The sequence below is a fragment of the Piliocolobus tephrosceles genome, chromosome 4 (genome assembly GCF_002776525.5).
Source record: "Piliocolobus tephrosceles isolate RC106 chromosome 4, ASM277652v3, whole genome shotgun sequence".
NCBI classification, from domain to species: domain Eukaryota; kingdom Metazoa; phylum Chordata; class Mammalia; order Primates; family Cercopithecidae; genus Piliocolobus; species Piliocolobus tephrosceles.
The window spans coordinates 120,665,097-120,686,528 of NC_045437.1; the positions used below are offsets into that span (position 1 = coordinate 120,665,097).

At 43.1% G+C, this 21,432-nt stretch overlaps 1 protein-coding gene across 5 annotated transcripts in view; it reads right to left on the bottom strand.

Moving 5' to 3' along the window:
* DOCK2 (dedicator of cytokinesis 2) overlaps window positions 1-21,432 on the bottom strand; it is a 433,784-nt gene that overhangs the window by 259,435 nt on the left and 152,917 nt on the right. For all 5 annotated transcript variants that reach the window (XM_023218912.1, XM_023218913.2, XM_023218916.1 and 2 more), the window contains exon 26: window positions 11,016-11,164. In XM_023218912.1, the coding sequence (XP_023074680.1) occupies window positions 11,016-11,164 (149 nt within the window). The remainder of the gene's footprint in view (window positions 1-11,015; window positions 11,165-21,432) is intronic.

The window sequence follows — 21,432 nt, forward strand, 5'->3', positions numbered from 1 at the left end:
GGCTAGTCCTTTGTGGATTTTGTTGTCTTAACTCATAAAGCAGAAAATCCTGTATCCATCAGGTTTTTACACTAATTTCTATGTGTTATTTCCCTTCACATAGAAATAAGTATACTTGGCAGAACTGCTCACCTTCAAACCTCATTCTTAGTGAGTGAGCATCCCTTAAATACTTCAAAAATAAGCTTTTTAAAAACATTTTAAATTTTGAAATAATGTTAGATTCCTAGTGAGTTGCAAAGATGGCACAGAGAATTCCTATGCACCCTTCACCCAGCATTGGTTAATGCTAACCTCTTATATTACCAGAGTACAATAATCAAACCAGGAAATTCACATTGGTCCAATGCTATTAACTATACTGTAGCCTTTATGCTAATTTTGCCAGTTTTCCTTCTAACATCCATTTTCTGATCCATGATTCAATTCAGGATCCCACATTGAATCCAGTTGTCATGTTTCCAACCTGCAAGAGTGCCACAGTCTTTCATGACCTTAACTTTTGAAGAGGACGAGACTGGTATTTTTCACTCCTCAGTTAGGGTTTGTCTAATGTCTTCTCATCATCAGATTGAGGCTGTACATTTTTGGCAATATTCCTATAGAAGAGATGTAGAGTCCTCAGTGCATCCTGTCAGGAGGCACATGACGTCACTATGTCTCTCTGCTGGTGGTTTCCCTTTGCTCATTTGGTTACCATAAGGTCTATCAGTATCAGGTGTCTCCACTCTAAAGCTACTATCTTTCCCTGTGCCATTAATCAGTGGATACTTTGAGAAAATACTTTTTGACTTTTAGTAACCATCGATGGTTCTTGCAGCAATAAATCTGAGTGGTGTTTGTCAAATCAAAAATCAACTTTTCCTAATTTTTATGTCCTACTTAAGGCCAAAACCTACTGAGGTGAAAGATAACAATCTCCCCGTCACAATGACCTTCCCCACATTTTGGAATTGGCCACCTAGTTTAGGCATAGCAAATCCATGGTGCCCAACTCATTGTCCCCACCCCTCACCTACCGCAGGAACCAAAGCTGTCTTTCTCACTGCCCTGCAGGAGACTTTGACATTCTCAACACTATCAGGAAGGAAGCCACGGCAGACCAATGAGAACTGTCATGAGAAATGAAACCTATCTCCCCTCCTTGGTCTATGTTGGGTGTTTAGTTTTTCTTAAAAACACTACATCCCTAGAGCATACTGGCTTTGCCAAGTCTCAAGAACCCTTATAGGATGGCGGATTTAGGGTCCACCAGGGGAAGAGAAGTGCACAGGCAGCTCCCTTGGGTCTCTGGATTTTTCTTAATTGGGGTCATTGTTTGGAGTCCCTGGCAGGGGTGTGCTGGTAGATATTTATCCATTGTTTTTCTAGAAAGAAAAAAATAAAGTCCTGGATACATGTAACGTTTTCCAATTTCTGTGGCATTAACACTCCCTTCCTGGTTGATTTCAAGGCACAGCAGCAGAGCTTGAGACACTGTATCCACCACACAGACACAATAGATGTAAATAACCTCAAGAGGATAAACAAAAATGAAATGGCGCCAGCTCATCAGGAAGTTGTTGAGTTTTGAGATCTTATTACCTTAGATTTTAATATAGTTTATTTAATTATAGATTTATAACAATTTTTAATAATGGCAGTTATTTAACAATTGCCTCACAAAATTCCTAAACATTTCATACTTGGTTCTTGTGAGCTGGAAAGAGCCAGCTCCAGCTCTCTGCCCCGTACAATGGTGATGAGGAGCTCTGAAGTTCTGGAATTCCCCGCAGGAGCCCCTGAAAGGACAGGAGGACACCTTTCTCCAGTCACTCCAGGAATTCCTGTGAGGCCCAGACGCCCTGTGGGGAAGGCCTGCCTCCAGCAGCAGCATCTGCCACTTCTTGGCAAGCCTTCTGTGGGGCCTGCGAGGGCTCCAAACCATCTGGCTGCCACCAGGGCTGGCTTGGGGGTTGCCCTCAATACTAATGGGGCTACAGAGTTCTCTCCAGGCTCAGTGCCTGCCTTGCATTTTCCCAGGCAGCCACTTGGCCCTGTACTGTCCTTAAAAGAATTCTAGGGATGTTTTAGAAGCAGCCTGGGACAGCAGAAAGAGCATATGAGTGAAGCAGAACAGTGAGGGAGGAAGGAAAGCCACAAGCATAGAGTGCAGATTATGTTCCAGACACAAGGCTGGATGTTTTCACAGGTGCTCTTGTTTACTGTAATTCTGCCACACCTGGGAAAAGAGTATCCTCATCATACAGACGGCTCAGAGCAGCCATCCCTAGCCTTTTTGGCACCAGGGACCAGTTTCATGGAAGACAATTTTTTCATGAAAAAGATCGTGGAGGAGGTGGTTTTTGGATGATTCAAATGCATTACATTTACCGTGCACTTTATTACTATTATTATTACCTTGTAATACGTAATGAAATAATTACACAACTCACCATAATGTAGAATCAGTGGGAGCCCTGAGCTTGTATTCCTGCAACTAGATGGTCCCATCTGGGGGGGATAGGAGACAGTGACAGATCATTAGGCTTTAGATTCTCATAAGGAGCATGCACCCTAGACTCCTCTCACGTGCAGTTCACAATAGGGTTCACGTTCCTATGAGAATCTAATGCCACCACTGATCTGAAGGAGGTGGAGCTCAGGCAGTAATGCAAGCCATGCGGAGTGACTGTAAATACAGATGAAGTTTTACTCACTCTCTGGCTGCTCACCTCCTGCTGTGCAGCCTGGTTCCTAACAGACCATGGACCCAGGGTTGAGGGCACATTCTGGGGTTGAGCAGTTAGATGACTTCTCAATGTCCCACAGCTAAGGACAGCAGAGCTAGAATTTATCCCCTGCTCTGCTCACGGCCGTAGCCCCAGCACACAGAATAGAGCATATGATAGGCACTTTCTAAATATTTGTGGAATGGATACAGGATGCGGTCTGATTTAAAGCCTGTGCAGGCTCCTCCAGGGAATTGGTGCAGGTGAAAGTGCTGTTAAGGGCGATGTGTAGATGGGGAGTGGCGGGGAGGCAAAGTGGTGCATGAGAGGCTGAGTTGGGAATGTCACCTAGCCTGTCTGAGTCTCAGCCTCCTCACCAGTTAAATAGGGATAGTAAAATCTACCTTGCCACTTTGGGGCCGGAAACAAACAACTGTGTTGTATAAGAACACACGCTGCCAGTTAGAAGGTGCTGGGGAAGTGTGTGCTACACCATCATCCATGGAAGTTGTGCCATTGGCCTCAGGAGGGCATTTCTAACTCCATGGAAGCCAGAGGAAATGCAAGGGGTGAAAACAAAGCAGCCTTGGGCACAGCAGAAGGTGCAGCGATCTCATGTATTTCAACCTCAAGTTTGGGGCTTAATTAGCTGCTCTCTGGAATGCACCACAGACAAAAGAATTTCAACAAGCCTTGTCTCCCTGCCTTTTATTTGAAATATGAGGGAGCAGATAGGTTAGAAAAAAACCCTGCTGCTCTTGCAGGGTGGTATTGATTCCTGGGAATTAAATAGTAATGCAAAGAGGCAGTGGCAGGCTCCCTTCCACCCTGCAGCAGGCAAACTGCCTGGGCTTATCAGAGAACCCAGAGCTCAGAGTGGCCACAGAGGATGCACTTCAGAAGAAGGCGCCCACGCATAGACCGGCAGGGTGGACTGCTTTCCCACACAGGTCAGGGGCAGGACTCTACCAAGAATGCCCTCTAGTCTGGAGGATTCCTGCTCATGCCACAGTCCCCTCCCCTCCCATCGGGATTCTAACAGAGTGGAGATGCTAACGCCTTTGCTGTCCATATCTGATCCTCTTCAAAGGAGAGGCATGAGTGTGTGTGTGTGTGTGTGTGTCTATGTATGTCTGTGTAAACATACATACACCCAAAACCACACATGCATATTCAGCGCATTAGACAAATCATTCATGGGGGGTGGGGAGCATGTGGAATGGAAGTAGTAGATGGGGATAAAGGGTAAGAAATTGTTAAATAAAATCATAGGAGTCCATTGTTTTGAACTGAGCTACTGCACTAGGCCCAGATCAAACCAAGATGGAGTCACCTGTACTAAGTGTGTCAAACTAAAATGGGAACTTTAAGAAAGTAGGAAAATCCCCCAAACAGACCAATTTTTCTTAAAAACAGAAGGTTCACAGCAATCAGATGGAAAGGGCATGGTCACCTGAGCTGGCATGATAAGGAAGTCCCCCCTGCTTTAACTCTTACAAGTAACCTGATGTTAACCAACCCACGTTTTTGTGTCATCCCATTTCCTTCTTCCTGCTCAAGCTACCTTACAATAACCAACTGCTTTGCTGCGCCCAAGAGAGCTCCTTCTGTCTTTTAGATACGAATGCCTGACTCATGAATCACTAATAAGAGTCAATTAGAAACTAAAATCAATCTGATACAATTTTGTTTTATGACAGAATACACACACACAAGCACACACACAGAACAGGGGAGGAGCTTGCACAGACCAATGAAGATGATCTGTCATGAACTCAGGAGTGTGATTAATTCAACCCTCTGCACCTGACATCTAAAGAAGGCAAAAAGAAGAATACCCTGCTAGCACTCAGCGCACAAGACCCCAGGGAAAAATCAGCCCCTGCCATTAATTGGAGTGAGACATATTCATTCATTTATTCCTTCCTTCAGATAGCTTCAAGAGCCAGGCATTGTGCTGGGGTGGGGTGGGCGGGGATAGAGCAGCAAGATCTCTCTCCTCACAGCACTCTGGCTTCTGCAGACAGACAGAAAAGTCCACAGAGGGTGACAACACAGGTGCCACAATAGAGCAAGCATGAGCTGCTCCTAGGACCACAAGAGACGTAGGGGAGAGGATTAGAGAAGGTTTCCCAGGAGAGAGATATTCAACCTGACTTCTGGGGGTAAGGTAGGATTTAGCTAGGCTAAGAGCATTGGTGATGCATTCAGGCAGTGTGAACGGCACTCCGCCGCAGTGAGAAGTGAGAGAGTGCTGCACAAGCAAGGAATTGAAAGAATTGTCATGGAACCAGAGCATAGACAGTGCAAGTGGGATGGGAGATACTGAAGCTGAAAGCATAAACTCTGTGAAGTCAGGGGGTATGCCTTGCTCTCTGAGCTTCCCTGAGCTTCCGCACTCAAAGCCTCCTGTTACACAGGAGAGAATAACAAAAAATGATTGGTGCTGGGATATCAGGGTGCACACATGGTTATGAAAACACAGACAAGGAAGTCCCTAGTTCTGCCTGGGGGCAGAGGGGAGGGGAAGGAAGAGGGAATGGAATTGAGAAAATCTCAGAAAGGAAGTATTATCTGAGCTGAACCCAAAACGAGTTTAGGATTCTACCTGCAGACAAAGATGAGAAATTGGAAGAGCATTTCAAGCAAGAAACACTGCATTCAGCAAAAGCAAAAGCCTCCCAACCAGTGGCTAAGTTATGAATAAAAATATCAAAACCTGGCCGGGTGCGGTGGCTCACACCTGTAATCCCAGCACTTTGGGAGGCGGAGGTGTGCAGATCACTTAAGGTCAGGAGTTCAAGACCAGCCTGGCTAACATGGTAAAATGCTGTCTCGATTAAAAATACAAAAATTAGCTGGGAGCAGTGGCTGGCACCTGTAATCTCAGCTACTCAGGAGGCTGAGGCACAAGAATTGCTTGAGCCTGGGAGGTGGAGGTTGCAGTGAGCTGAGATCGCACTACTGCACTCCAGCCTGGGCAATAGAGTGAGACCCCATCTCAAAACAAAACAAAAAAAAATCAGAACCCTCAAACCATTCATGACTAATAGAGTACCTTGGTAGCCCCCCTACTCAGGCTTAGCCAATAGACTCAAATAATTTTTTTAAAAAAGATGATTCTGGGGATTCCCTGTGTCCACAGTTCAGATACAACCAACACCTTGTCCTCTTGAGAATTAGGAGTCTTTACCCACTTTAAGACTGCTAAGCAGAGTAGCAAACAATGACTCTCCTTTTTCTTGAGGAATGAAACATAAAAACAACAACCCTGTCTTAAGAGGGGAAAAACCAACTCCCTCTGGGTCTGGAGCAATATTAAATTTTATCAGCTACTCAGCAGCCAGCACAGCACAGAACGAAGCCAGTGTGAAACCGCCCTTCAGAGTAACTGGAGTTGACAACTAAAGTTGCTCAGTGACGGGGAGAAAACGAGTTAATGGAGGAAGAAGTCAGGCCTTTTATCCTTCACCTGAGCTGGTCCCTTTCATATGCTAAGAGGCCAGGAGCAAGCTGGGTGAGGCAATTCAACACTATCATTAAAAAAAAATCAACACCCAGGCTAAGGCAGACACCTCCCCTTGAGTCCTATCATGACGCCCAGGGTTTCAAAGAATAAGGTTGGCCTGCTGCTCTGAGCTGTAAGTACCCAAACAATGACAATATTGAAGACAAGCATCCTCTCCCATTCCCCAAACACACAATGCCCCCCAAATGGAAGCTTGCCATCCTGCACTATAATTGCTAAATTTCCACATGTGGTTCTACTGTAGGCAACGGCTCCAGTAGGTGGACATAGTCTCTATGCTTGGGGTGGGACAATGTGTTGTTCCATGATGTCAACTAAAAGCCAGTAAAAATGGCTATGCTGTTGTCAGCAGAGAAGGTCCAAACAACCAGGAGAAAAACCCAGAACATTTGCTCTGGGGGCCTTTTTTATTTGTTTTCATCTAAATGTTCAATTTTGAGAAGTTGGTACCTGTTGAAAGCAAACAGCACATTCTACAGTCTGAATTTTCAAAGTTGGATCTTTGCATATTCCGTGCCCCTTCTATTGCATGAAAATGAATTTATGAGTACAAATTAATGTGTTTGAAATATTTGCCATTTGATGGTTTATTAAATGCATATTGGAAGATGCTAGATTTTATAGACTGGACAGGGCTCTTAATAAGGTAAAGAACTGAGAATGAGCCCAGCTATTCCTCTATTTCCAGTGAATACCAAAGGAAAAAGGAAAATAGGTCACATTAGAGCAATGGTTTCTGAGCATGGTCTCTACACTGGTAGCATCAACAGCACCTGGGAACTTGATAGAAAAATAAGTTACTGGATGCCTGGACCCCACCGTCCAGACTAATGATCAGAAATGTGTTTTAACAGCTCCTCCAGGTTACTGGGGGGTGCCTGCTCAGGTTTGAGACCTGCACTACAACTGTGGCTCTTCACATTGGCTGACAGTTAGCATCACCTCATAATCATCAGCTTCTCATTGCAATGCCCCACCAAACCCAGACCAATTCAATCAGAATACTTGGGACAGGGGCCTAGGTATTACTGCTTTTGATGCAAGATTTTTCTTCTCAGTCACTTTGCAAGCCGGGGACCCCCAGCCAGTGACGCCCTGCCCAGGCCTTGCTCAGCCCATCCAGCTCACCATCTATGTTATAGCTTGTACCCATGTTCAGCAGTTCCTGATCTCTTGTGCCGCACCCAAGAAGAATGAGGATACGTGGGACACTGAAGGGTGAGGAGGGTGGAGAATAATTTTCTTGAGCAGTAAGTAAAATTATTGAGCAATAATTTTCTTGAATACAGTTTTCAGTGGGGCAGGGGACACAGTAGGGGGTCGGGGGGGCACTGGTTCCCCTACCCCAAGGTTGGAAAGTTGCACCCGCCCCGTCCCTCCCCACACCTTGTGTGACTGGCTCTGGGGCCTAATGGACTCAGAATGGGGACTGTCGATTGGTTTGTGAGTAGGCGAAAAAAGGTTAAAGTGAAGACAACACTCAAAGGTGGGCATGACAGTGTAGAAAACCAATTAGGAAAGGGTAAGTTTATGTAAAATAAGTGAAGGGTGGGGATTAATCAGAGGAAAGTGTGCCAAACACTAAGACAAATTCTCAGTCCAGTCTGAGGATTTAACATATAGCTTGGCTTTCAGGTTTTAAACTGTCTTTGGCTTGGAGATGGGGTTTTACCGGGGACCTGCCCCTATCTGCCTACCCATTTGGCTGCCTCCTGCTGGTTTGACTTTTAAAAAGCTCCCCAGGTGGCTTGTAATCCCAGCACTTTGGGAGGCCAAGGCAGGAGGATCACTTGAGGCCAGGGGTTTGAGACCAGTCTGGGCAATATAGTGAGACCCTGTCTCTACAAATTAATTAAGTAACTAACCAAGTGTGGTGGCTGGTACCTATAGTTCTATCTACTCAGGAGGCAGAAGCAGAAACCTGGCATGAAAATAAATAAAATGAAAACTCTTGAGGCGATATGACTATGCAGGCAATGAGGCCATGTTGAGAGCCGCTATATGCTAGAACATGAGAAATTTAGAGTAGGTACTTTTGGGCCTCTGATTTTCAGTTTAGCTCAAAGTAATCATGGTTACTGAATGCCTCCTATTCATTGAAGAAGCTTTTGAGAAGAGAAGAGAGATTTCCATCTTCATGAGCTAGAGATGTGAGATGTGAAGCTCACCAAAAGCATCAAAATTTGTACCAAATTCAATGGTGATAACAGTATTTAATAACCCATCCAGCAAAGACAGTTGCTCACCCGGAGAAAGGGGTGGGTTAGTCCCCACAGTCAGAATTCATTATAAAAGCACTGCACTCAGAGGCGGGAAAGAGTGACACGCACCTCCCACACACCTCAAGTCCAGATGCCACAATCCCCCATGGGGAGCTCAGAGCCTCCCACTCACTTCTTGGCTTTGAAGCCCTAAGTACTGAGGGTGTGTGAGACAGCAGCCTCTTCTCACCAGTGTCTGATGTCAGGGAATATGCAAAATGATGACAGCCTGTCAGGGTAGAGCTCTAGGAGGCCACTCCTCTGGGATGGACAGAGCCACAGCATCCTGCTTCACAAATAACTGTGAACTGGGGCCATCCCTCTACCAAACCAGGAACTTGACAATTAGCACATTATAACTGGGTCCCTCAAACTGGGGGACACTGGCCTATTCCCAAGGATCCACATTTTTCTCCATTAAAAGGCATCTGAGCATTACTAAAATGTAAAAAACATTGTGGATTGGCTTTTCAACAGAAAGAGGCAAACTTTTTTTAGAGAGAGAGACAGGGTCTGCTCTGTCACCTGGGCTGAAGTGCAGTGGCAAGATCACAGCTCATGGAAACCTGGAACTCCTGCCCTCAAGTAATCCTCCTCCCTCAGCCACCCAAAATGCTGGGATCACAGGCATGATCAACCTCTTTGACTGAGGCAACATTATACAGGATGTTACCACAGAAATAATCAGCAAACCCTCATGTTTCTACACTATGAGTAAGACTGAAATCTCCCTTTAAAAAAACAATTTTTAAAAAGATCAAATAGCTAAGACTGGAACCAGCTCAACAGCTAGCTACTGAATGTCCTTATAGAAACATCATCACCCTAACATCATCATCTGAATGAATCCTGAATATCGAAGCTCTTGGTTATTATACTGTCTTTCCATTAAATGAGGTAGGAGTAGAAAGAAAAAGAGAAGAAAAAGACCATGACTTTATATCCCCCATGCCTGTGATTACCCAGAGTCTGAATCAGACTGACCTCGGTTTGAATTTTGACCCTGACATTTATTTGCTCTGTCTATTTGACCTCAAATGTTAATGAAGTCTGTGAATTTCAGGTTTTTCATCTCTAAAATGGGAATGGTAAGCCTTAGTATCCAGGATCAGGGTGAGCAGACAGAATGTGCAGATTGCATTTAGCACAGTGCCTAGAAACCAACAAATAAAGTAGAGCTATGATCATTAATTATTCACCACTGAACACTAGCTGAAGTTTCACCTCCTTTATGTAGGCTTCCTTGACAAAAATGCTTACACATAAACACATACACACGCATATATCCTTTATAGCTCTTATACCCCAAATACGCATCTAGATTTTAGTCATTATATACTGGAGACAGGTTTTCTTGTTCCCAGTGCCTAGTGCACACTGGGTATATCATATGTATTAATATTTTTGCATGAATGAATGAATGAATGAATGAAGCAAGCTATGCATATGTAGTAATAAGACAAGAAGCAGCTTAATTGGGATGGTGAGTGTAGACAGGAAGAGACAGGAGAGACAGCATGCAAGGAAATTGATCATAATGGTTGACTATGGATCTGACCAGTAAAGGAACATCGCTCTGCAGAGTTTTCGAATTACAGTCAATCATAGACACAGTTCATTTAGAAAGCTCTTCTCTGAGGATGTTCTAGGGAGGAGAGAGAAAAAGGCAAGGCTCACACCAACACTTAGAAAAAACTGTATTGGTTATTTGGGTCTATGTAGTCCTCTGAAGCCAGTCCCATCTAAGGACTGAGTACCTCCTGGACATTACTCAAGGACAAAGAGGAGCTGCCAGAGGAACCTGGGTCAAATCAAGCACCCTTCTTCCATCTTCCAATGCTTAAGAATTCCAGGCCTGGGTCTAATCACTACCTCTCGGTCTTCACCACTTCATCTGGCTTACCTTCTGCAGATTCAGCCCTTTGGAAGCCCTCCGCTTACTCCCACTGAGACTTTCCTTTGGTTTCCATTCCCTGCTAATCTCTGAATGACATCTACAAAACATACAATGACTTCATGGCCACCACCATTCCACTCCACGCCCTATCTCTGGAATCTGAGCCCTGGCAATCTGCTTATCCAGGAAGAGGCTTAATCATTTTTGCCATTTCAAAAGGTAACTGAGGAAACAAAACCCAAGTAAATCAGCTAAGAAAGCAGACACGAGAGTTTTCTTGGCCGTCTAGGCATAGGAAACTCTTCCTCCCATCCCTACAAACTAGGGCATGAGTACATGGACAAGCCATGTAAAAAGGCTGCAATAATGTCTATACCCACATTCTGAGAAAGCCTCGCCAACAAGACACACAGACAAAATGCTACATGATTAACTCTAGTCCCCTAGCCATCCTTCACAGCAATGGGGGTTAGTCACAGGAAAAGTAGGCCTGCTGAGCAAGCCGTTGACTTTTATCTTTAGACTCCAGCTGCTATCCATCAGCATCAATATTTCACAATTTAATCAACTTAGCCCTAGTCTGAGTCCAGGATATCTACATCATCAGGAGGACTCACCACATCCTGATAGCTAAGGACTTCCAAGATGCTGTTGAGCAATTCAACGCAGTACTTCTTCTCCAGGACCTGGTGTTGCATCTCATCCTTCTGCTCCAGCAGCTCCTTTAGTTCTTTGGTGATGACAGGAAGCAGAATGTCCCGGCATTCTGGAATAAAGACAGTTCAGAGGCATGTAGAATTCCTCATTTTTTAGTTTCTTTTCTTTCATATATGCATATAATTTTTCATTAAATAAATAGTTCATGAAGACATTCTCCTTGTAAAAAATTAAAATATTAAAGATTAGGTTAATATTTCCTGAGAACATCTTTCACAATTCTAGTCCCTTTTCTAACCCTTTCTACCCAGGGGCAACCAGTTATTCTAATATGCATATTCTAATATATTCTATAAATTTTATATATACACATACATATAAAATGTGCCATATGAAATATCTAGTGTTATTTTAACTTTGCATTTAAGTCATATACTGTGATTATAAACTTCCAAGATCCTTTTATACAATTTTACTTATCTGTTTATCAGTATAAAACATATAGTTATTTTGGCTTTGTTTCCATTTTATACAAGGGGACCATGATGTATATATTACTCTGAACCTTGACTTTTTTTCATGCACTAATATTTCTTGGAGCACTTTCTATATTATTACATTTAGGGACAAACTTAGTTATTTTTAACTGTTTTACAGTACTCTTTATTATAGATATATTTTTCTATTCAGCCCATACCTGTACTACTGGACATTTTTCACTGGTACAGACAGTACAAAATGAATAACCTTCCATTTGCATCCTTGTGCATATTGCTTTCATTTACCAGCCTGGCCAACATGGCGAAAACCCATCTCTACTAGAAATACAAAAATCAGCTGGGGATGGTGGCGTGCATCTGTAATCCCAGCTATTCAGGAGGCTGAGGCAGGAGAATTGCTTGAACCCAGGAAATGGAGGTTGCAGTGAGCTGAGATGGTGCCACTGCACTCCAGCCTGGGTAACAGAATGAGACTGCATCTCAAAAAACAGAAAGAAAGAAATGAAAACTCTTGCAGAGAAGGGTATGTCTCTTGATATTGCTGTGTCAGGGAAATTTCTGGAAGGTTCTGAAGCCCTTCACAGCTTTGTCTCCATATTTCCCTTGAAAACAGAAAACCTTGAGGGGGAAAAAAAATCCCAAAATGTGTCAAGCTGCCCCCACTCAGATGCTGCTTGAGCTGCAATGTGAATCATACACACCAGGATTTCATTTTAATTCAATCTAACAAGTAGATATTGGACATCTTTAATGTGGAAGATACTCTCTTTATGGAGGTACAGAGATAAGATGTGGTTCTTGACCGTTAGGTACTTAAAAAGTGACAGAGGTGATTACATGGAAAAAAAAAAAAAAAAAAAAGCAAAACCAATGAACAATGGCAGAAATTAGAATAAGACTAAGTTCAGAAGAGGTAGAGGACATCTCTTATTCTGTCAGCCCAAGAGCTACCACCCACTCCTTCTGGCACAGCACCCTGACTGTATGTGGGGGAGCCATACTGTCATGGGCTATAATCCTGAGAAGCTGTCATAGGCTCCCTGCCTTCCCGTGGAGAAGGGCTGGACACCTGGCCCCAATTAGGATGGCCTCTTGAAATCTGAATCTTGAGGGAACGTTCATAACGATAACTGCCAATGGTACTAATACAGAGTATTTTGAGTGCTTGCAATGCACCAGGCACTGTTACAAGTATCCTGCATGAATCATCTCAGTAAATTCTCCTAGTGACTAAGGGAGGTAGATAACATTATTTCCCCATTTTGCTGATGAGGAATCAAAGGGACTTGTCATGTGTACAGAGCTAGTAAGCAGTAAATCCAGTCCAACTGCAGAGACTGCTCTTATGCACTACATGAAACGTGCAGTCTTGGCTGGGCATGGTGGCTCACACCTGTAATCTCAGCACTTTGGGAGGCCGAGGCAGGTGGATCATGTGAGGTCAGGAGTGTGAGACCAGCCTGGCCAATATGGTGAAACCCTACGTCTACTAAAATAAATAAATAAATAAATAAATAAATAAATAAATGCTAAAACTAGCTGGGCGTGGTGGGCACCTGTAATCCCAGTAACTTGGGAGGCTGAGGCAGGAGAATAGCTTAAACCAGGGAGGCAGAAATTGCAGTAAGCCAAGATCACAGCACTGCACTCCAGCCTGGGCAACAGAGCAAGACTCCATCTCAAAAAAAAGAAAAAAAAAAAAAGAAAAGAGAAATGTGCAGTCTCTCGGGCTCTGCTGTCATCACAGGAGTGCCCCAAGGAGGCTGCCCAGGGGGGCATGCTGAGTCCCCTCTCCCTCCAAGATTCTGAGTCTCTCCTCTCTGATAACTAGTTTCCCAACATTTCCTCTGATTCTATGGGTTGTTCCCTTTCTTCTAAATACATTTGTGTTTACTTAAATTTACCAGAGTAGGACTCTGCTGCTTGAAACCAAAGAGTCCCAACTGATAGAGTCACAAAATGCATTGAGTGCTTCAGAAGCCCTCCCATGAGCTCTGGTCAGAAGGTTCATAGAAGACTTCATAGGATCTAACAGAGTATGTCCCTTCTCTCAGAGCCCAATCTCAGTTTTTAATTAAATTCCAATAAGTGTAATTAATGTCCATTCATCCCACTCTGGAGTAAGCTCCATGAGAGCTGAACTAAAATTCAAGTGCCTGATACAGTACCTGGATCATAGGAGTGAGTCAGTAAATCTTGGCTGAATGAATGGAGGAGGTGGCATTTGAGATAGTCCGTGACACATGGATAACATTGCAATAGGAAGAGTGAGGATTTAGAGAATACTTGGTGATTTAGAGAACATAAATCTAGGGTTATATTCTCTTGGAAGGAGAATAATGAAAGATAACACTTAAAAGAAGTGTTCTTAATTGCAACGAAGTGTCAGTTCTATGGAAACAGAAAATTATAGATGACAAAAATTTTGATTCTGCTTTGCTTAAAATTGTAGATAAAATCATAGGTCACAGCTTTAATGATACTTTATGAGAAATTTGCACTGAAGAAATATATTGTTGGGGCTGGGCATGGTAGCTCACACCTATAATCGCAGCACTCGAGCCCAGGAGTTCAAGACCAGCCTGGGCAACGTAGGAAGACCCCATCTCTACCAAAAATTTAAAAATTAGCTGGGCATAGTGATGCATGCCTGTAGTCCCAGCTACTCAGGAGGCTGAAGTGAGAAGAGCAGAGCCCGGGAAGTAAAGGCTGCAGTTAGCCATGATCACACCACTACGCACCAGCCTGGGCGACAGAGTGAGACCCGGTCTCAAAAGAAAAAAAAAAAAAAAAACCACTTGTTGGTCTAAGGACTTTTGAAAGTACAATACATTGATTAGCCACTACCCTTTGTTTAGAATGATAAGGGAGAAAGTTGGAGAAAATACATTAATTTATCAATTACCCTATTATTTAAGTTAAATATTCAGTCCATATCTTGCCATTAAAAAGTTGAGATTTTCATCCAGATGTATTTATTAAGCAGGGTAAAAAAAGTCTTACAATATTCATTAAAAAATTTATTTTAAAAGTTATCTTCTCTTTTTTCCTTCTGCCTGGCTAAAAGTTATCTTCAAAAGGATGTGAACTTGTAACTTTGCAATGTTTTGTTTGCTAGAGGGAAATCAAGTGTTGAAATTCTTGTTGTAGAAAAACTAGGTGAGTTCATCTGAAGTGGTAAATGCTTTGTCATTGGAAGACGAATAACTTCCCTAACTTAATGATACTTCCCAATTATGCCTTCATTGATGTGATAATTAAGCCCAACCAGAAGATAAAAATTGTGCATTATCTTATTAAGTTAGATAAAGGTAGTAAAGTCTTCCTCTTTGAAAAGTGAAATAAGAGATTCTAAAAAAGGAGATTTAAAATACAACAGAAAGTCTTGTTTTTCCACAGTCCTCTGGGTAAAAGGGAGTTACCAAAGATGTGCCTTCAGGAAATCTGTGTCACTGCAGTGAAGATGCCATGGTAATGACAATCCAGGTGATAACAATGAGTATAAGAGTGCGTGGGTTGTCCCCTAGATTCCTAGCTTCTGACATAACATATTTGGATTCTGCCGAAGCTAAAGATTTGATAAGCCCTTGAAGCAAGGTAGTAAGAAACAAATAAAGCGTGGTCAATTGCCTTGAGCTTAAAGTACAAGATGACAATGTTTTAAGGCTTAAAATAGCTTTTTGTGACTCAAGATTAAAAATTATTTAAAACTCTCCCCACCTGTAAAATAGGGTCAGTAGAACCTATAGGAAGGAGCCATGTAAAGGCAGATCAAGAACTAACCCATTCACACATTGAACTAACTCTTGCAGTCAGTCATTCTACGTATTTATTGAAGGCTTACTATGTGCCAGTCACTATTCTAGGGTGGAAAGGAATGACCAGGGGTTAACTCCCCATCACTGCACAGAGCCAAGGGAGATAAGAAGCAGACTTGAGTAGACAGGAAAAACACTTAGTACCTTTATACCTTAGGAGTGGCAACCTATTAGGAGTGGTCATAAAACAGAGCTGTAGAATAACCGAGGTCAGGGTTTTCCTTAAAAGATCATTCTGTTAGCACGCTAGTTGAGATACCTCACATAAATCCCATTACTAAGATATGAATCCAAGGAAAAAGCCACTCAGGAGATTTTAGATATGAAAGATCTCCTTGGGAAGTCACAGACTTTAAATCCTACTTAAAATTGGACTAAGCTAGTAGATTTTTCATGGAAAAGTCTGATAGTAAGTTCTCCATCCCTAGAAGTATTCAAGTAGTAGGTTGCGTTTATAGATAGGCACGAGGAAGAGGTAAAGTATCAGATGAAGGGATGAAGTGAATGATTATTAAAGCCACATCCAAAATTCTAGGATTCTATAAAACATAGGTTCTAAGGAAGTTGCAAGAGGAAGGATATATTTGCTAGGTGGGAAGACAGTGGATGTTTGCCTTGCTCACAAAGTACTGAGGCTGTGGGAGCTGCAGACCAGGCATTAGGAGAAGCAATAGTTTATCAAGCTGAAAGGCAGACGCTTTACAGATTCTCAAAACCAGCATCCCCATAAGATGGAAGTTCATGGTGTGGACAGTCAGCAAGATTTTCACTGAAGTGGCCATTAATAACATGGTCTGTTTTTCAGAAGGTACTCTGTCTTCTCTTTAACCATGATTTCTCAGAAATGTCTGGCTCCTCTGTTTGTAGATGAAATAATTTTTCTCTTTTGTAATTGGAGCTGTGAAATTATATTAGTCTGTAAAGCTTCAGGAAGCAGCATTTCTAAATTGCTGCTTGATTGTCAAACCAACAAACACAAATGGTTTTGAAGATAAATTGTGCAAACCCTGAAATCAATCTTCATAGGCAGAGGTAATGAATGTCAGAGACCTGCACACCCAGGTTGGGTTCCTGCCTTAGGTATCCAATGTCTAACAAAGGCTGTGAGACTTGCCACCAAGTGACAAGTCCAGAATCTGCAGAACTACTCAACTCCTTGGGTTTTAATCGAAAGGGTTTTCTTTGTCCAAGTGACAGCAGAGAGGAAGACGCAGTATTTCTGGGTTCTGGGTCCTCCCTTAGGAAAGTTTTGTCATGCAGCATCAGTGCTACCTATCTGAATGCATAGCCCTCTTGAAGTGTGGTGTGCTTTTGCAATTATTTGATGGCTCATGGACACTTCAAATAAGAGGACCCTTTTCTTCACCTGCTCCTCACCAGTATCAGTCCCATTGGAAGAACTAAATGAAAATTCTTTGTCACTTTGGAAAACCACCTTGATGTGCATCCAGCCCAAATCACATCTGCAACCACAGCCACAATCCAGCTCCAGCAGGAAACACTCCTAAAAACCATATCTGAATTGACTCTCTTCCCCACAAGTCTGTTCTTTCTCCTTTGCTGTCTCTCGACAGTGAGGACACTCCCAGTCACACAGTCAATCAAGTAAAGAGATCGTCTTTGAGTTCTTCTTCTCTTTACATCAGCATCTAATCCATTATGAAGTTATGTCCATTCTACCTTCAAGCCAACTTCCTCCACGTTCTGTGTCAAGTCTCCTAACCGCCTTCCCTGCTCCCTGCACAGGAGTCCCTTGTGGTCAGGAAATTCTTCAGTAACTTCCTATTGCCCTCAGGATGAGTTTTCTCAACTCTCTGGCATGGATGGAGGCCATCTGTGAGCAAGTTCTTCCCTTAACTCATCATGGCGCTCACCACTTGCCACTTCTCCACCTCCCTCTCTCTGTTCCAACTACAAACTCTCTCCTCCTGAATTTTTGCATGTCATTTTCTTTGCCTAGAATGCTCTTGTCCCACCCATCTTCTCCTGACTTCTTCCCTTCTAGCTCCTAACTTAGACATGAAATCCTCTAGGATGATTTTCCTGACACCCCAACTCTGCCTTGGGTGACTCTTCTTCATTCCTATGGCACCCATAATGTATTTCAACATATTTCCATCTTACCATTTATCACACGATATGGTCATTGTCTATGTAACAGGAAAACCAGTGAGATTCTTGCTGTCATCCCATAAATGAAAGGCCCAAGCTGTAGCTGGGGTACACCATCATCCCTCCAGATTTTTTAAGAAGTACCAGTTCAAGACCAGCCCTACACCAATCCACATGCACTCACTCAGAACTAACAGAAGGTCAGCAGTGGCCTTTGGATATAATGCGATTTCCATGGGATATGCCATTACCCCTCTCCTCCATGAAACTCATGTTGAGAGAAGGAGAACCCAAAGAGTCACTCATAAAACAAAATGCTTGCCAATCTGTGAACCCAGGTACATCCTGGTCCCACCATCAGAATACAGATTTTAGGACATTCTGGAGTATAGTGCACTGTACTTTTCTAGCCCCTCTCTTACTGCTGAGGAAGAAGGTTAAACATAAGCAATGCATCTGTGTCAGGGCTCAGTCACATCCTCAGCATGAGTGCCCGTGTTTCTAAGCCTGACTATGGCAGCCTGCACTTGGAATCTCATTCCATTCACATCCAGCCCCTGACTTTGTCACCAGTGTGTGTTAATCGACTCTTCAATCCTGTTCCATTTTTCACAGACTTTAAGGTGAAACTCATTCGGCTTTGGCCAAGTTGCTATTGACTGAAAGTCGAATTCCCCTCAGCTCAACTCTCTCGGAGGACTGGCAATGGGGAAGAGCGGGTGGCCACAGATGTCACAGCTCACCCTGCCCTCCACCTGTAATTGAAACCCCAAATTCTCCCAGGCAGGGCTGCCCAGTGTAAACCCAGCGCTGCTCTGCCAGGCTGCTTTTCTTCTGTTCGGTTTGCGAGCATTTGCAGATGTTGAAAGCCACTTGCTTGGATCAACTGGACACAAAGGGAGACCTCCACAGACACGATTCTAGTCTGACAGTTAGGGATTTGTTCTCACAACCTCCCTCCTCCAGCCAGCATAGCACGAAGAAAACTAATTCTGCCCACTGGGAAATCAATAACTACCCACGAATTTCATATTCCAGATCAGGTTACAAGCCTTTTACAACTTCACTAGCATTTCCCCCAACGCATTCTTCAGCAGCTCCCCATGAGTCACTTGCCTCACCCCCTGAAACACACCTCATTGCAAAATCCAGAATCACCACCCACAGCCCTCTGGCCACCCTCCGGCACCATCTATGTCTCCACTTTATGAACCCCTACGGGGCCAAAATATATCTCCCAGCTAAACAAACACAGTCTATTTAGAAATGTTAGAACTCAGCGTCCGGTTAAAATTCTCTCCAGGTATCTTAGAAGGGAGAAAACACAGTTAGGCGGTAAATCCTTGAGGAAAAACGTACTTCCAAAACTTTATACTAGATATCCATTGAAAGTCCAAACCGAGCTCTTGTTTTTACCATATATCCTTTATACTGAATATAAAAAGTGATTTTGCGCTAAACCTAATAAGCAAATATCCTATAATAAGTTGGCTCCTGCCATTTAGAAGCACAGAGACAGCAGGGAGGGTTGGCCGACATGAAACTGCTGGAACTGTTATTGTATATGTATGTGTGTAGAGATGGGGTCTTGGTATGTTGCCCAGGCTGGTCTCAAACTCCTGGGCTTAAGCAATCCATACACCTTGGCCTCCCAAAGTAAAGAACTTTTAACAGGATGTGAATATGTTTGTATCCAAAAAAGTCACACTGATTATAAATATAATTTGAAAGCTCTGAGAGTTGACATGCAGTATATTCATATCCTTAAACATGTATGTTTAAATATATATACATATATATGCATACACATATAGTCAATACTCACTGTTCTCATGGATATTATATTCTAGTAAAGTGCTATAAATAATTAAATAAACAAGTTAATAGTTGTCTTAGGTTAGATACTCCAGAAGCAAACTCTAACATGAAGATTGGGTGAAGAGGACTTATTAGGAGATGTTCCAGAAAAATATGCAAGGGGAGTAGGGAAGTGGAGGGAAAGAGGCCAAACCGAGTATAAAAATCAAGCAAGCCTCACAAAAGATAACTTTTGAGCTCAATCCTACGAGGAGTTCTGGAGGCAATGTAGACTCCAGGAGTGATGAACCTGGAATGTTCAGACCCAAGGTGTCGACAGCACTTTGGGTGGTTCCAGTCCCCGGGGAAAGTAGGGTCCTCCAGCCCGAGGGCAGCCCTGGGAGGCAGGTGCTGGAGTTGGGGGCCATGAGAGCTGATGTGACAACAACGGGCACTGATAAATACCAGCAAGGAAATTAACCAGGTGACAGGATGAAGAGAATCTTCTAGGGGCCTGTGAAGACCACTTCATACAGGGCAGTCAAGGAAGGCTTCGCTGAGCCGGACACACTTGAGCTGGGACCTGAAGCGAGAGAAGGGAGCTGCATGCACTGATCTCAGGGAGGCACACTTGCAGAGGAAAGGACATGGAAAGGCGCTGGGATGGAAATGTGCAGACCTTGGAGGAATGAAGTGCACGCGAGTGTGGCTGGGTTGCAGGAAACAGGGGTTTAATGTGAGATGATAAATTTGGAGAAGTTGCCGGGGCCAGGTCTCATCAGGCCCTGTGGCCCATGGTAAAAAGTTTGATTCCTGGGTAGTGATAAACACTTTTCGTTTTTGTGTTTTTAATGGTGGGCCTAGAGAGGAAAGTGGGAAAACACTGAGGAGGCTTTCTGTAGAGGTAAAGAAGGGGTCTTGTATTTACTGCACCCTCACTGTCTATCAGGCATTCTCTCTACAAAGTATATCATTATACCTATTTTACAGACGAGGGAACTGAAGCTTAGAGAGGTTCAGTAACTTGCCTAAAATCATACAGCTAGTAAGCAGAGCTGAATTAAACTCAGGAAATATGATTCCAGAGCCCATATTTATACCGATTAAGCTATCCTTCTTCCTAACTATAACAGTGCAGGGGAGAGAAGATGAAAGCTTGATTCATTTGCGGCAGTAGAGACAAGGGTGCAACTACAGAGGGAAGTCGACGAACATGGGTTATGTTTTGAAGGCAGAGTCAATATGACCTGCTGATGGATTACATGTGCTACATACTTGTGTAAGCATATGCATTTTGGAGCATTTGAGTGAGACAGCAATAGATTCATTTTAGGGTTTATCAAATTAGGGTGTAATCATGGAGACCATTTCCTGGCCTCAAACTAGCAAGTAATGAAAGACTCCCATCAACATTTCTCTGATGGTGGGAAATGGCCACTGAGATAGCCTATCATCACGCCTTCTGAAAGTTATTTAGGACATAAATAGTGTGTTCTGAAAGGTATTTGCACCCTTAGTTATCCCACTGCACTTGCCTGCAACTGCTGACTGGCCTCCTCATTGCTAGCTTGCTCATTAAATCCAAGCTCCTTAGAAAGTGCTTCTGGAAAAATAGCAAGCCAATCCAGCTCCCTAAAAGTGCTTTTGGAAAAATAAAAATGTAGATAAGGCCAATTGAATTGGGACCCAACATTTGATTTGTTTCTTAATGCTTAGAATGATTACATTTGCAGTGCCGCACCAGATGAATGTGGTTTGGCCTGTCGGAAGACTGTGCACCCACCTCTTCATCCTGGTGATGAAAGGAGCAGCAAATTAAAAAGCTTCTGGCTGACCAAGCTGCCTCTGTACTGGATAATCTTGACAATCTTTAAAGAAGGATTCCTAGCTGGGTGCTGGGCATGCACCTGCAGTCCCAGCTACTTGGGACACTGAGATGGAAGGATTGCTTCATCCCAGGAGTTCAAGCCCAGTTGGGCAAGATAGCAAGACACTCATCTTTAAAATATATATATACACACACACATATACATGTATACATATATAAATATATATACACACATACATGCATACATATATAAATATATATACACACACATACACGTATACATATATAAATATATATACACACACATGTATACATATATAAA